The sequence below is a fragment of the Puma concolor genome, chromosome A3, assembly GCF_028749965.1.
Source record: "Puma concolor isolate L17-30 chromosome A3, mPumCon1.1.hap2, whole genome shotgun sequence".
Classification (NCBI taxonomy): Eukaryota; Metazoa; Chordata; class Mammalia; order Carnivora; family Felidae; genus Puma; species Puma concolor.
The window spans coordinates 77,079,454-77,095,833 of NC_141669.1; the positions used below are offsets into that span (position 1 = coordinate 77,079,454).

Genomic DNA, 16,380 nt, shown 5'->3' on the forward strand with positions numbered 1-16,380 from the left:
TGCAACACGCTAGACTGTAACTGTGAGAGAAAATTAATTCGGTAAAAATGGTATCTTGTTACTTCAGTGTGCAACTCTTCTGTCTCTTTTAAAACGATTTTTAAAGCCAGAACAGTCTGTGTGCTTCTCACAGTCTCCATGTTTTCAGCTGGATTTTCTCCTCCTATTCTTAAGATTCCATTCTGAAAGCGACAAAATATGAATGGGAAAAATACCAAAGCTTGATTTTTCAGATAACTACTCCTTGAAGAGTAGTTTAGAAAATTCTGTTTCCACTTTCAGCCTCAAAAAGAACTTGGCTTTGTCATAATCAAATGCTATGAGAGAATGGTTAAATGAATCTTGTGATTTGCAAGCCACTTTATCCTCAAATGCCACTACATTCCTGAGACTTTTTTTCCCTCAGTTCTGAGGATACAACAAAACCCAGTTAAAGCAGCAGGATTTCCTAATACAATGCTGCAAAACCGAAGTTCTGATCAAGATTACCTGCAAACTCAACAGAATGCATAATGAGATTCTTATTAGACTGCTTTTCTTCTACAAGAGAAAAATACTTTTAAAAATATCTTAACCAGAATGATGTTCACCTTAAAGAAATGCTGTACTCAGGATAGAAGACACTTGTATATTGGATCCATGCACCAACGTCCTCTTCGGTTGTCCTGTTTTGGGCTTCTGTTACTGAAAACAGATTAAATGATTCGAATCTTCTCACAGATACGTGTCGCAGACAGTCATCCAGGTGTTTTTGCTTCAGAACCTTTGAAATAAAACCAAATATTGTGCTCATATTATATAAACACACGTGTTCAAAGTTTAAGTGGGAAGGGGAGTTTCATTTCCAATAATGGCAGATTAGATAATGGAGACCAAACTCTTACTGGAGACGACTAGAGAAGATGGCAAAATATCTTAAAACATTATTTGATGGTATCAGAGAACAAAGAAGATAGTGAAGATTTACCAGTCTCAACTCAGAAAGGAAATAAATCTAGAGAGGTGAGCCTGGCTTTGCAATCACTTTCCTTGGGGGGGGACACAGCTCCAATTCCAAAAGAAAGAGTTAAGAAGATAAGCAGCACCTTTTGCAGCCTGTAGAGTTAGGGGGTAAAAGTTGATTTTCAAAGCTACCTAGGCAGAGGCAGGTATGTTATTCCAAGCCTGTCTCGTGTGTGTGTGTGTGTGTGTGTGTGTGTGTGTGTGTGTCTGTTTTAAGATAAATCAAATGAGTAATTTTGTTGGGGACATTGAAATGTGGGTTTTTAACTATGGGAGAACCAAATATAGCTGTAAGCCTAATGATGTTAAGCAAAAACCCTATAGCTCTGAATCTGAATAAAATATAATAGAAACAAATGATGTATTTATTAAAACATTTTTTTAAATGTATATGTTTCTTACATCAGACCTCTTAAAAGTTCTAAAACAGGGGCTCCTGGGTGGCTCAGTTGGTTAAGCATCTGACTCTTGATCTCAGCTCAGATCATGATTTCATGGTCCATATGTTCGAGCCCCATGTTAGGCTCTGTGCTGACCGCATGGAGCCTGCTTGGGATTCTCTCTCCCTCTTTGCCCCTCTCCTGCATGCGTACTCTCTTTCTCGTTCTCAAATTAATTAAAAACAAAAAAGTTCTAGAAACAGTGACCAAACTAGAAGCAATGAGCACATTTAATGCCCACATTGCTGTCTCTAAATATCATTTTCTACTAAAACAAAGTAAGGTCCCTTGGAGAAACGGCACGAATTGTACAAATGAACCTGAAATATCCTGCATATAAGAAAAAAAGAAAGCCATAAAAAATTAAGGGTTATATCAAAAAGGCTCCAGAGCCTATTTGAATAGGGTCCAGTGGCCAAAGATGGAACAGTATGAGCATTAACAAAGGTAATAAATGTAATAGAATCAAAACATACGAGCTCATTGGGGTATTTTCTTAAAAAAAAATGATCACTAAAGGATGCTAGAGAATGAACTTATTTTGAAAACTAGTAAACAAAGAGAAAAAATCAAGTATCTGTCTGTCTTTCCTATATGAACTGTAACTGAGAATATCCAAGTAGAAGGGGAAATTTCTCCTTATAGCAGTATTCCAGGGAATAAATGAAGAAGGAATGATGCAATTAGAATATCACCATTTTTCAACCTCTCCATGAATTTATGAACCTAGAAAATCATCATCAAGAAGAAAAATAACCAGACACGACTATGATTACTGATGAAAGCACACTCTACCATCATTTGACCAACCAAACCAAACAAAAACCGTTAAATCTGAATCCGATCAAGTCTCTATACCTACGAAATAGGAACTTACAGGAACTAGGAATACAGGAACACATTAAACATCATCATCAAGTACAATGAGCAAAGTTCAAATTATGGAGAACTCCTAAGAGACAAGAAACTCAGTTTCTTCAATAAATAAATGGCAAGAGTTGAAAGACATACCTGCAGAAGAAACATTTAGATTAAAAATACTTGGGGCGCCTGGGTGGCGCAGTCGGTTAAGCGTCCGACTTCAGCCAGGTCACGATCTCGCGGTCCGTGAGTTCGAGCCCCGCGTCAGGCTCTGGGCTGATGGCTCAGAGCCTGGAGCCTGTTTCCGATTCTGTGTCTCCCTCTCTCTCTGCCCCTCCCCCGTTCATGCTCTGTCTCTCTCTGTCCCAAAAATAAATAAACGTTGAAAAAAAAAAAAAATACTTATAAAATGGGGCACCCAGCTGGCTCAGTCAGAAGAACGTGCAACTCTTCATCGCCGGGTCATGAGTTCAAGCCTGACGCTAGGTGTAGAGATTACTTAAATAAAAATTTTATGGGGCACCTGGGTGGCTCCATCCGCTAAGCATCTGACTTTGGCTCAGGTCATGATCTCACAGCTCGTGAGTTCAGGCCCTGCATCAGGCTTGTGCTGACAACTCAGAGCCCGGAGCCTGCTTGAGATTCTGTGTCTCTGGCTCCCTCTGCCCCTTCCCCACTCATGCTCAATCGCTCTCTCTCTCTCTCTCAAAAATAAATAAACATTAAAAAACAAAAATTAAAAAAATTTTTAAAATAAAAATTTTATAAGAAAAAAAGACTTATAAAACTTATCAAATAATAAAAAAGTTTAGATCTTATTTGAATCATGCTTCAAAATAATCAAATTGCAAACAAAATCTAGAGACAATGGGGAAAATCTGGAAACTGACCAGCTATTTATTTCATGACATCAAGAAATTATTCTAGGTGTGGTATGGTATTTTAGTTATTTAAAAAAATTTTTCTTAATGTTTATTTTGAGAGAGAGAGAGACAGAGCGCTACCAGGAGAGGGGCAGAGGGAGACACAGAATCCAAAGCAGGGGAGGGACAGAGCAAGAAGGAGACACAGAATCCAAAGCAGGCTCCAGGCTCCAAGCTGTCAGTACAGCGCCCGAGGAGGGGCTCGAACTCACGAATCATGAGATCATGACCTAAACAGAAGTCGGATGCCTAACCAACTAAGCCACCTAGGCGCCCCATGTTTTAGCTATTTTTTTAACGTCATCTTGTATAGGTACATACTGAAATATCTATAGAAAAAAATGATATATCTGAGATTCATTTCAGAAATTTTTTTTAAAAGTTTTTTGACATTTATTTTTGAGAGAGAGAGAGAGACAGAGTGCGAGTGGGGCAGGGACAGAGAGAGGGAGACACAGAATCCAAACAGGCTCCAGGATCTGTGAGTTGTCAGCACAGAGCCGGACACAGGGCTTGAACCCACGACACAGGGCTTGAACCCACAAACAGTGAGATCATGACCTGAGCCAAAGTCGGGCACTCAATCAACTGAGCCACCCAGGTACCCCAAGATTCATTTTGAAATAATCTGAGGTTGGGGTATAAAGAAAAGAGATATAAAATACGGTTGGTCAGGAGTTAAAAATTGTTGAAGTTGGGGCACCTGGGTAGCTCAGACAGTTGAGCGTCGGACTCTTGATTTTGGTTCAGGTCATGATTTCAGTTTGTGAGATTGAGCCCCACATGGGGTTCTGTGCTGACAGTGCAGAGCTTGCTTAGGATTCTCTTTCTCTCTGCCCCTCCCCTGTTCATGTGCTCTGTTTCTCTCTCTCTCTCTCAAAATAAATAAATAAACTTTTAAAAAAATTGTTGAAGTTTATGGATATCTGAGTGAGGATTATCCTGTTATCTCCAGTTTTGTATATGTTTGAAATTTCCCATAATAGAAAGCTTTTTTAAAGATATAAAACATCCAGGGGTGCCTGGGAGGCTTAGTCGGTTGAGTGTCCGACTTCAGCTCAAATCAGGATCTCACAGTTGGTGGCCTCAAGCCCCTCATTGGGCTCTGTGCTGACAGCTCCAAGCCCGGAGCCTGCTTCAGATTCTGTGTCTCCCTCTCTCTGTCCCTCCCCCTGCTCATGCACACACTGTCTCTCTCTCCCTCAAAAAATAAACATTAAAAAAAGATATAAAACATCCTAATAGTCATAAACAAGTGAAAAATAACTAAAAAGATACCTAAAACATCAAATATATTTGGAAAGAAAGCAATATAAATTGCTTTCTAAATAAAATTGAAAAACTGGTTTCTAAATATCTTATGAACCAAAAAAAAAAAAAAAAAAGAAAAAGAAAACTCAATGGAAATTTGAAAGTATTTTGAACAGAATAATAATACATTTCAAACCACATGAAATGCGGATAAATTCACGCTAAGAGGAAAATTTGTGGAAAAGCTAAAAATCAGTAAGCTAAATATCCACTGCAAAAATTACAAAAAGAAGCAAGTTAAGTTCCCTAGTCAAAATTAATAAAGTAGAAGACAAAAATATAGATAGAAAGATTAAAACACCAAAAGCCAGTTCTTTGAAGAGATTAATAAAACTGACAAATCCTTGATGACACTAATAAGAAAAAAGAGAGAAAATATAAATATCAATGTGACATAGGGCGATCACTACAGATCCAGCAGGCATTAAAAAAAACAACTAAAAATTTAGATGAATAGACAAAGTCCTAGAAGACTACGACTACTAAAACTGACACAAGAAGTAAAAAGTCTGAACGGTCCTAAACTATTTTTTTAAAATGCGATGCATAAATAAAAGTCCTACCAAAGAAAACTCCAGGCCCAGATTGCTCACCAGCAAATCTCGTCGAAGACAACCCAATGTCTAAGTAAGAATCAATGCTTATCTGAAATATGGCCTTTTGTAGCAACGTGGATGGAACTGGAGAGTGTTATGCTAAGTGAAATAAGCTATACAGAGAAAGATACAATATGTTTTCACTCTTATGTGGATCCTGAGAAACTTAACAGAAGACCATGGGGGAGGGGAAGGGAAAAAAATAAAAGTTAGAGAGGGAGGGAGCCAAACCATAAAAGACTCTTAAAAACTAGAATAAACTGAGGGTTGATGGGGGGTGGGACGGAGGGGAAAGTGGGTGATAAGCATTGAGGAGGGCACCTGTTGGGATGAGCACTGGGTGTTGTATGGAAACCAATTTGACAATAAATTTCATATTTAAAAAAAAAAAAGAATCAATGCTTATCTTACCACACTCTTCACTAAATCTTCAAATAACCCTATGGGGTAGATACTTGTTATATGAGACAGGAAACAAGGGGATGTTAATTTACTCAAAGTCAGAATGCTAGGAATAAGCAAATCCAGACCGACTACAGAGCCTAAACTCTTAACATTTCTGCTTGTGGAGAATATGGTAGACATCAATCATCCATTCCAACTTCCTTCTAAGATACCTACCGATATTATAAAGCTAGAAAGCTGGAAGCCACGTTTCCCAGAGTCCCTACCAACCAAAGTTTCAGATGTGATCTTGTTAGCTAATCAGATGCACTAACGTGTGCTCTGAAAGAGGAATAGACGTGGTAATTACATTTCTGTGATTTTCACTGGTAGAACAGTTGTAAAGACTTTTGGCTCTTCTGTAGCATCTTCAGCAGAGGTCCAGTGTTCCCTCCCTAACTTAATGGGAAGTGAGAGGAGGCACAAGGGGCATCACCTCTGCTGGGAGAGATCTAGTAGGCAAAAATGTGCCTCCAGAGTCTGTAGTTCTGGCAGCAGCTTCCTCATCACCAGAGACAATAGATAAAATAGTGTAATGCTGGAGACAGATCAGATTCTTCATTTTGGTAGAGGTGACATTCCTGTTGGCAGGTCAGCTTTGCATTGTTCTGGGACTTTGTGTTGTTCTGGGACTCATTCTGGGCCTGTTCCTCTGGTACGTCCAAAGAGTAAGTACTTAATCCACTATATTAAATCGCTTCCTGCTAAAGACAGCTAGAGTTGTTTCTCTTACCTAAAGAGGAACTCTGACTCTAATGATGCCATAATTCTTATATGCAAAAGAGCAAACCAAGGTCAGCACCAAGCCAGAGAACACATCAGTATGAACATATCTTTACTTTTTTTTTTTTTAATTTTAGTTAATTTATTTTTTTAAGTAGGCTTCACGCCCAGCACCGAGCCCAATGCAGGGCTTGAACTCACAACCCTGAGATCAAGACCCTGAGATCAAGACCTGAGCTGAGATCAAGAGTCAGACGCTTAACCAACTGAGCCACCCAGGTGCAGTTTTATCTTTTATCAAGATAAAATCTTGAGAGAAATCTGTTTAAAATTTATACACTACGTATAAGGTTTAGAAGGTTGGGTTTTTTAATGGAGGATCAGAAAAGGTTGTCTCTCTTTGATTTGGTTGAAGGTTTCTTTTTTTTTTTTTAAAGAATGAATTATTTAAAAGTCTTTACCAAAAACAGGGCCTTATTACTATGTCAACCATGGTTATCAGGAGGAAAAACCACCCAACAGAGCTAACTCTTAAGACAAAAACAAAGTAATTAAACTTTTAAAAATGTAAAATGTAGATATAAATTGTCGTAGATTTTGTCCATCTAATGTCCAAAAAGCAAACACCTTTTTTTTTTTTTAATGTTTATTTATTTTTGAGACAGAGAGAGACAGAGCATGAACGGGGGAGGGTCAGAGAGAGAGGGAGACACAGAATCTGAAGCAGGCTCCAGGCTCTGAGCTGTCAGCACAGAGCCCAACGCGGGGCTCGAACTCACGGACTGTGAGATCATGACCTGAGCCGAAGTCGGACGCTTAACCAACTGAGCCACCCAGGCGCCCCTCAAACACCTTTTTATATTAATTATGTTGTCAAGATTACAGCACCACATGTCTGATGTCAAGATTACAGCACCACAAAGCACTAAGGCAAAAAATCAAGTTGCCACAGGTATAATATTAGAAGGGGCTTTTACAGTTTAAATAAATCCCATGATCTACAATATGAACAAGCTGATACCCAATGGAAGTAACAGGCAATACATTTAGGGTAAAAACAGCACTTCTTTATATAATCTGTATTCAGTAAAGGTAATTACAATGGGAAATCAAGTCCAATTACTTTTGACATTTCTTTTTAGTTTGAAGATTCAGTTACTTAAAAACAATTTTTTTAATGTTTATTTTGAGAGAGAGGGAGAGACAAAGAGACAAGCACAAGCAAGGAAAGAGCAGAGAGAGAGGAGGCAGAATCCAAAGCAGGCTCCAGGCTCTAAGCTGTCAGCACAGAGCCAGACGCGGGGCTCAAACCCACAAACCATGAGATCATGACCTGAGCCAAAGTCAGACACTCAACCCACTGAGCCACCCAGGCGTCCCTGAAGATTCAGTTATTTTAATGCCACCAATAATACTTGCAGCTTTGTGAGCTGACAGGATACTTGAATCTCCCATCGAGGTATAATCTTATCAACTACCGTTTTTAGAATATTACCTTCAAAGCTCCTAGGTATCTAATTAAATAAAATCCAGATTGCATTATCTGGGGTGAAGGAAAATGCTCAAAGTCAAGACATTGTCTAATTCCTCTAAATCAATGAGTTCTTTAATCAAGGATACATGTTATACCAAACAAGTTCATGTCAAAATATCAAATATCCGAAGGGGTAAAAAAATGCATGGACTGCTGGACCCATCAGGTAAAAAATGTATGCAACTAAACACAATGAAAGTCTAAAACCCATTTAATTTACATGAAGTATTTGTTTACTCCAGAACTAAAATACACTGAACATAACTATGTAGGAACCCTACTAACCAATACTCTAAAAGTAATGTCACTCAGAAAATGAGCAAGGGTTTTGCAGCAGGAGAGCCTCTCCCTCAATAGTTGAGTGCAAGCACATTTATTATCCTTTGAGCTCAGTCTTTTCCCCTGTAAGACAGGAATAGTAATGCTTACTTTGCAGCTTCTAATACAATGCCTGATATACGGTAACTGTGGACTGACTACAAGACTTGTGTGAAAATTAATTAAAATAATATACACCATCTGGAAAACGTCTGGCTGAGAGCAGATACTCAGTACATAGTTAATTAACTTCTGGTTAAACAAAGCAGACCGAACACACACACAGTTATATCCTAACCCTTCCAAAACTCCCCAGAATACCAGTTAAAGAGTAAAAATAGCAAAAATACAAAAGGACAAAGAGACCTGGAGGAGACATGATGAATAGTAACTTATTCGACAGGTTGCCAAAATCTAAGTGCTGACAAAGGGAAAGCCAAGAAGCAGCAAAGTTCTACAACACACTCAGGAAAGACTTGGTCACTGGGGGCGCTAATGGCAATGAGGATAGAGAAGTAAGACTAAACACAGAAACAGTGGTTGAAAATATTTTTAAGAAGTTACTAGATCCCCTAATTCCATCAGCAATGCCAGGCAACTACCTTTCTCTCCCACAGTGGCACTCTGAATTCTCTAAATTTCTAGAGAAAGGGTATCATAAAATTATGGTCATAAACATCAAGCAGAGCTTAGAATGGTATAAGATCTTCATTCTGATGAACATCCCTTTCCCTCACTTACCTTCTAGATCACAGGCAGTCAGTCTTATATCAGCCAGAGAAGAGATTGCAAGATTCCTTTTGGGGGCTATGGGCCAAGAAAAAAGACCTGTAGATACTGACATCTGGGATCTCCCAACAAAATGGTCAATTACTGCAGAAATCACCCTATGGTAAAGACTTACTAATTCAATCAAGATGGTCTGAAACCAGAAGGGTGCTTAATTCTGGGGCCCCAAAGGGATAATAGTTCTCTTTTGAGAGTTAGGGAGCCCCCAAAAGAATGAAGCAAGAGGGTACAAAACAGAAATAAATAGGCTCAGTCAGTTAAGTGTCCAACTCTTGATTTTGGCTCAGGTCATGATCTCACAGTTGTGAGATCTTTTTCATAAAAATATCCTTTTAATAAAAGGTGCCCAATTCCCACAACTTCTAGGACAATAATTTATGTCACAACTGTTACCAAAAGGACTTGAAGTGGCTTAGAAAAATACAATACCACAGGATGCCATTCATTAAAGATGCATGAGGGGAATTAAAAATAAGGAAATAAGGGCAGGGATAAAAAACAAAGATAGAAATAACGGTGACACAAAAGTACATTCCATGAAGAGTAAACACTTGATACAGGAGATCAACAAAGAGCACACACTAAGTGCTGGAACTAGGATTGGAACCACATGTGTCCAATGTCAATGCTCCCTTTCCACTGTGCCAACAAATTGCTTAAATATTCCTTAGTTCCACAATAATGCTTAAAGCGACTTCAAAACAGTAAGATATTTTCCTTATTCCACTCACCAGATTCAGTAATTTCAGCACTAAATAACTTGAGAACAAGTAATTATATGACAATAGAAAATCTGAGGAGTTAGAAAGCATCTCAGAACTAAGTTCAGAGGAAGAAGGTTAAAAACCTTATAAATAAAACTTGGGGTCTGACCAAGGACCATGAGGTCAAGAGAGAAACTGGAGAAAGCAGCTTCCAAAAATGGAACTGTTTCTGTGAGTGTTATGTGTAAGAGATGAATCATTTAGATTTAGATTTACATTTACATTTAGAGTTGTATCACTAAATTCTATTCCTGAAACCAATATTACACTATATGTTAACTAATTAGAATTTAAATAAAAATTTGAAAATAAACAAATACATACATACATATGTACATACATACATACATAAAAGTAACGTATAAGAAAAGACAGGTGATGGGGCACCTGGGTGGCTCAATCAGTTACACATCTGACCTTCGGCTCAGGTCATGATTTCACAGGTCGTGAGTCTGAGCCCCACGTCGGACTCTGTGCTGACAGCTCAGAGCCTGGAGTCAGCTTTAGTTTCTGTGTCTCCTTCTCTCTCTGCCCCTCCGCTGCTCACACTCTGTCTGTCTGTCTGTCTCTCTCTCTCAAAAGTAAACATTAAAAAAATTTTTTTAATAAATAAAAAACAAAAGCGGGCATATAAAAATATTCAGCATTATTCCAGGAAAGGCAGCTAAACTATTCAACCTTTGAAAAGTTACTACATTTACTGATAGGAAGATTATTGGTTAATACAGCTCTGTGAAACTTAAAACAAAAGCTTTTATATCTAGAGCCTTCTAAACTTTTTTTTTCTTTACTCCACAATTAAAAGTTCATTTCTTTTTTTTAATTTTTTTTTAATGTTTATTTATTTTTGAGACAGAGAGAGACAGAGCATGAACGGGGGAGGGGCATAGAGAGAGGGAGACAGAATCGGAAGCAGGCTCCAGGCTCTGAGCCATCAGCCCAGAGCCTGACGCAGGGCTCGAACTCACAAACCGTGAGATCGTGACCTGAGCTGAAGTCGGACGCTCAACCGACTGAGCCACCCAGGCGCCCCAAAAGTTCATTTCTTTTAAAAAACGTATTAGGAGAATATCTTGGTTTGGGACTGATAAACTACATACTTTTAAAATTCAAGAAAACATTCACATCCTCTTTTTTAACCTAAAGTACAATCCTAAATATTTTTAAGGAATCCAGAGAAACCAATTATTAATCTTAATAAGTCAGACATAAAAAACAAAATCTCCTCCAGTCACTGACATACATGTCAACATGGTTTGAACAGCAGGGATTAATGGCGAACCTCGTACCGGATCCTTAAGACTCAGGCGCGCTCCACAGCGCATGCAAAAATCTATGTCATCTGTTGCCTCAGAACTTTAAAATTCTATACTAACTTGAAATGTCAGTTTTATCTTAACACTGTGAAAAAGCCCTTATAAATACAAGGATGTATAAAACTTTACGTCAATAAATTACTGTCAAAAAACAAGAGAGAGAGAGACAGAGAGAAAGCACGAAAGAGCTCAGCCTCTGCTGCCATTAAGTCAAGTGATGCCAATAAACACCAGTCCCTCACTTTAAGTAGAAATCCAAACCACAATCCTCAGTGCAAAATCTACAAGTGCACATCAGCATTTGCAAGACAAGGTCTCTGGTGTCTGTTTGCCATTTTAACCATAGAACCAGAAGGCCTAAACAGAGCACGCTATAAAGTAGCAGCTCTGTTAGCTGACTCTGGATTAACAGACGCTTTCCATTCCCTCTATTAAATATTCAAAGTGGACTTTAAGGTAGTAGCCAAAGCACTGTTCTTGCCCTTTCCTACTGAGCCGTATGTTTGCCAAGTTAACGGTGCTTCTTCACAAGTTTTGTTACACCAGTTGTTCTCGTTACTGTCATTAATTAAATTTGCAAAAACAAACAAAATGGTAATTAAAACCGAGTTGTTGCTTCCATAAAAACTAAGTTGAGGGGCGCCTGGGTGGCTCAGTCGGTTAAGCATCCAACTTTGGCTCGGGTCATGGTCTCATGGTTCGTGGGTTCGAGCCCTGCATCGGACTCCGTGCTGACAGCTCAGAGCCTGGAGCCCGCTTCAGATTCTGTGTCTCCCTCTCTCTCTGCCCCTCCCCCACTCATGCTGTCTGTCTCTCTCATAAATAAATAAGCTTAAAAAAATTAAAAAAAATAAAAAACTAAGTTGGATGTTTTGGAAAGGTAAAGGCAAGTCTGCTTGATAAAAGTTGCTTAAAACCTTACTATTAATCTATTTATATTTTATTTTTTATTATTATTATTATTTTTTTAGCGTTTATTCATTCTTGAGAGACAGAGAGCAGGTAGGGATGGGGCAGAGAGAGAGAGAGGGCGATACAGAATCTGTAGCAGGCTCCAGGCTCTGAGCTGTCAGCACAGAGCCTGAGGCAGGGCTTGAACCCACGAACCGTGAGATCATGACCTGAGCCGAAGTCGGACACTTAACCGACTGAGCCATCCAGGTGCCCCAAAATCTATACTATCAATTTAGGTGTGGGAAGCCAACCGTAAAAACTCTAAAGAACTAATCATAAATATCTAGAAGTATTTAGCACTTAGGTTATAGCTTCACTTTAGAATATGTATCATTTTTATGATTCACCTCTTTAACTCTCTCAGTTAACCAATCCAGGTAATAGGTCTTCTACTGTATAAAGCATCTTGATCTGGGAATAATTTTGTTCAATCATGTGGAGTTTTTCTGGTAGTCAAGGGTCTTTGGTGTTTTACCTTAAAATGAAAAAAAAAAAAAAGTCCTCCCTTCCTATGACTGTACTTCATTAAATTTAACACATCATTGATTACAAGATGGCAACATTTCTTTCTTCTGTTGTTATATAGAATAGACTGCCAATTAACCAGCGTGCAGTCAACTAAAAGCCGTATCTCAATTTCAAAGATGTTAAAATTAAAACTATGCATTTTGGCATTTTAATAAGTTTTTGGTAAGTGATTTGAAAATAATCATGTTGGAGTGCCTGGGAGGCTCAGTTGGCTAAGCGTCCAACTTCGGCTCGGGTCATGATCTCACGGTTTGTGAGTTCAAGCCCCGCGTCGGGCTCTGTGCTGACAGCTCGGAGCCTGGAGCCTGTTTCAGATTCTGTGTCTCCCTCTCTCTCTCTCTCTCTGACCCTCCCCCATTCATGCTCTGTCTCTGTCTCAAAAATAAATAAACGTTAAAAAAAAAAAAGAATCATGTTTACTGTAAAAGAAATTTAAGTATAGAAGAGTAAAAACCCAGTTGAAATTCTACTATTCTGGGAGAGCACACTGTTAAACATGCATGCATACATATACAAATAACCATGAGTAAGGGTGCCTGGGTGGCTCAGTCAGTTAAGCATGAGACTTCGGCCCAGGTCATGATCTCACGACTGGTGAGTTCAAGCCCCATGTTGGGCTCTGTGCTGACAGATAAGAGCCTGGAGCCTGCTTCAGATCCTGTCTCCCTCTCTCTGTCCCTCCCCTGCATGCACACTGTCTCTATCTCTTTCTCAAAGATAAATAAACATTAAAAAAAAACTAAAAAACCATGAATAATTCTCAAAGGGCTCATACTATGCATACTGTCCCTATCCTTTGTTTTGGTTTTTGACATTGTAAAAATCATTTTTAATACTTTAAAGAATACCGTGATAATCTCACTTGTATATGCAGTGTTGCACATTTATCCAATATGTAAATTTTTTAATGTTTACTTATTTTCGAAAGAGAGAGAGAGAACGTGAGTAAGGGAGGGACAGAGAGAGAGGGAGACACACAATTCAAAGCAGGCTCCAGGCTCTGAGCTGTCGGCACAGAGCCCAATGCAGGGCTCAAACCCACAAACCATGAGATCTGACCTGAGTGGAAGTGAGATGCTTAACCTACTGAGCCACCCAGGTGCCCCCAATATGTAATGTTTTGTTTTTAAGTGTTAAAAATACATCAATCAAATCCTTGTTAGGAAAACATAAAACAACAGGACAAGAACATAGAAAATGAATTTATTTCTAACGCTGGTAAATAATTTCACTCCAAAATAATCCGAGATGAAAATGGTCTTAGAGAAATCTACTACTGTTCCCTCATTCACAACTGAGAAACTGAGGTCCAAAGAGGTTGCTCACCATCACACAAATAGTTAAGGGCGGATCTGGGCCCGAAATTAAGTTATATTAAATTCCATTCCAGAAATCATGCTATCTCTTTCAGCACTGATAGTCTCAAACATACAGCATAGCGCTTTAATTTAAATCATGCTGTGAAATAGTCCATTAATCAGATTCTTCAGCCAAATATGAGACCTGTAGGCAAGATTATTCATTCTGAAGGTGTTTGTGAGTATGGGTGTAATGATCACTGCCACTTTTTCATCTGCCCTACATCCCTTCCTCTTAGGAATTGCCCCTCCCTCACTCTACGTGTTAATGATGGGGATTTTATCTTCCCAGCAACAGGGTGGGCTAACGTTCCAGGTAGCCAAAATGCCTCATTCTCCTAGACACAACAACTGGTCCAACCTTGGCCTATTAGAGTTGTTCAAAGGGCATTATTTGGGTTTTGGGAAAAAAGGTCATTTCTTCTGGATCACTAGTTGGGTACATGATGAAAGCCTGTTGTTACCAGCAGCCATCTTTGCTATCAGGTAATGACACCCAACAAAGAGGAAAACAGAATACTATCTAAAGCCTCTATCAATATTGATCCATAGTCTTCATCTGATTAAAGTGAGCACTAGGCTCAAAAGTCAGCAATTTATCATGTGACCTGGTATCAAACGACAAACTAGGTCAACTGGGCTTTTTCTAAAAAAGGTTAATTACAAAACCAAAAAAAAAAAATTATTGAACAGTTAAAGTGAAGGACCATTAGATAGCACTGGAGCCCTATGGGGTAATAGAGCGACAGAACTGTGTAGAAGAAAACAAGCAGGCATAAGCAGATGTCATGAAGATGTCCCATGAGAGAGAGAGAGAGAGAGAGAGAGAGAGAGAGAGAGAGAGCACTGCATATCTCTATCACTGCTTAGATTCCTCAGTTTTCCAGTTCTGGATGCCTACAAGATGTGGATGGTCAGTTAGTTTGAAACATATTTACTAAGCACCTGCAAATGTTTAATATACATGGTAGGTTAGATTTATTATGGATTTATTCCTTTCTTGCCCCCTCCAAAGAAGGAGTATACTTCCCGGCCCTTTGATTTTAAGCTTAGCCAAGTATCTTACCTCAGATAATAGGAGTTAGCAAGACCTTAAAATGAATTTTAGTGGTTGGGCTTTACTCTCTTATACTTCTGCCATCACCTTGAGAATATGTCAGCCAACTGGTCCAAGGATTAAAGTCTGCCGATCATAGCCTATGTCAGTCAACTCCCAGGTGTCCCATGGATACACAAAATAAATGCTAACTATTGTACGCCATTGTGATGTTGTAGTTGTTTGTTACTCATTAATATCTAAATGATACAATACATTGAGGACTTGATACTATGGGCCACTTAAAGCCTGTTCTTACTTTCAGGCTTTCCACAACACTTAACATCTACTAAAAACCACCCAGGCACTGTGCAAGGTGCAGAGGATAGAGATCAATAAAATATCATCTTTTCCCAGGGAGAACTCCCATTCTGGTAAGTTATAGGGACTCTGATCAGATGATCATAAAATGATATGATATGGGGTTCACTGGTAGAGTGAGTTGAGGGTCTAACTCAGCCCAGATGAGTTAGGAGAGGCTTCACAGAGGATGTTAAAATGTAGTTGTGAAAAATGAACTTCATCGAGTAAGAAAGAAGACTCTAAGCAAAATACACATGCGTACCAAAACATTAAATGTCAAACAAAGTACGTGGGGAGTTCAAATGGTAGCCATAGCTGAAGCTTGTCCTTGATCTGATGTAGACAGCAATTCAGAATGAACATATGTGCTGGTCAGCTGGAATTTTTACCATACTAAGAATCACTGAAATTATCACAATAAGATTTGATTAATTTAATGCCCTAATTTACTACTTTGATAATTCAACTTTAACTGCTGTTTTATTTCACTGTAGAAAGTTCCTATGAGAATGATCTATGAATGATGCATTTAATATCCTATAATTTTGTAATATTAGTAACAAAACCAGACCATTAATGCTTTGGATACACTTTCAAAGCATGAGCAAAGAAATGATCTCTGAGTCACATCATGACATTATATGAAAAAGTGACTTGAGACAGCTGCAAACAATCTCCAAGTGGCTGTAGCTGGGAAATCCTTCTCGAAATACAACAGTCAGAAGTGGAAAATGTCCTCGAGTCAAGTTTTCAGGAGAAAAGCTCAGGCAGAGGATTAACACTGGTGTGCAAAACAATAAACAGATTTTACTTCAAGCAGTTTGGAAAGAGGGTCGGCGATGTCAAATCAGACATTTGTCAAACCTGTGTACAACTGAAGTTACCAACAGCAGCAACTCTAAAGTACTAGAAAATGACCGCCGTTAAACAAACCAACACACCCGGACTAGTCCACCTTGGGCACCAAGAATCTTGCTGATCACTTCAAACTACAAGATCAACACGAAACTTTCACATGCCACCAAAGACAGAAGCAGCTCTTCTGGATACACCCTCCACTCTCCGCTGTACCGACACCGCGTGCAACTTCACAGTCCCAACACAGTCAACCACGCTGATT

At 38.9% G+C, this 16,380-nt stretch overlaps 1 protein-coding gene across 4 annotated transcripts in view; it reads right to left on the reverse strand.

The window, feature by feature from the left end:
• Positions 1–16,380, reverse strand: part of CAMKMT (calmodulin-lysine N-methyltransferase) — a 408,367-nt gene that overhangs the window by 391,296 nt on the left and 691 nt on the right. For all 4 annotated transcript variants that reach the window (XM_086701200.1, XM_086701201.1, XM_086701199.1 and 1 more), the window contains exon 2: positions 591–763. In XM_086701200.1, coding sequence (XP_086557326.1) covers positions 591–763 — 173 coding nt within the window. The remainder of the gene's footprint in view (positions 1–590; positions 764–16,380) is intronic.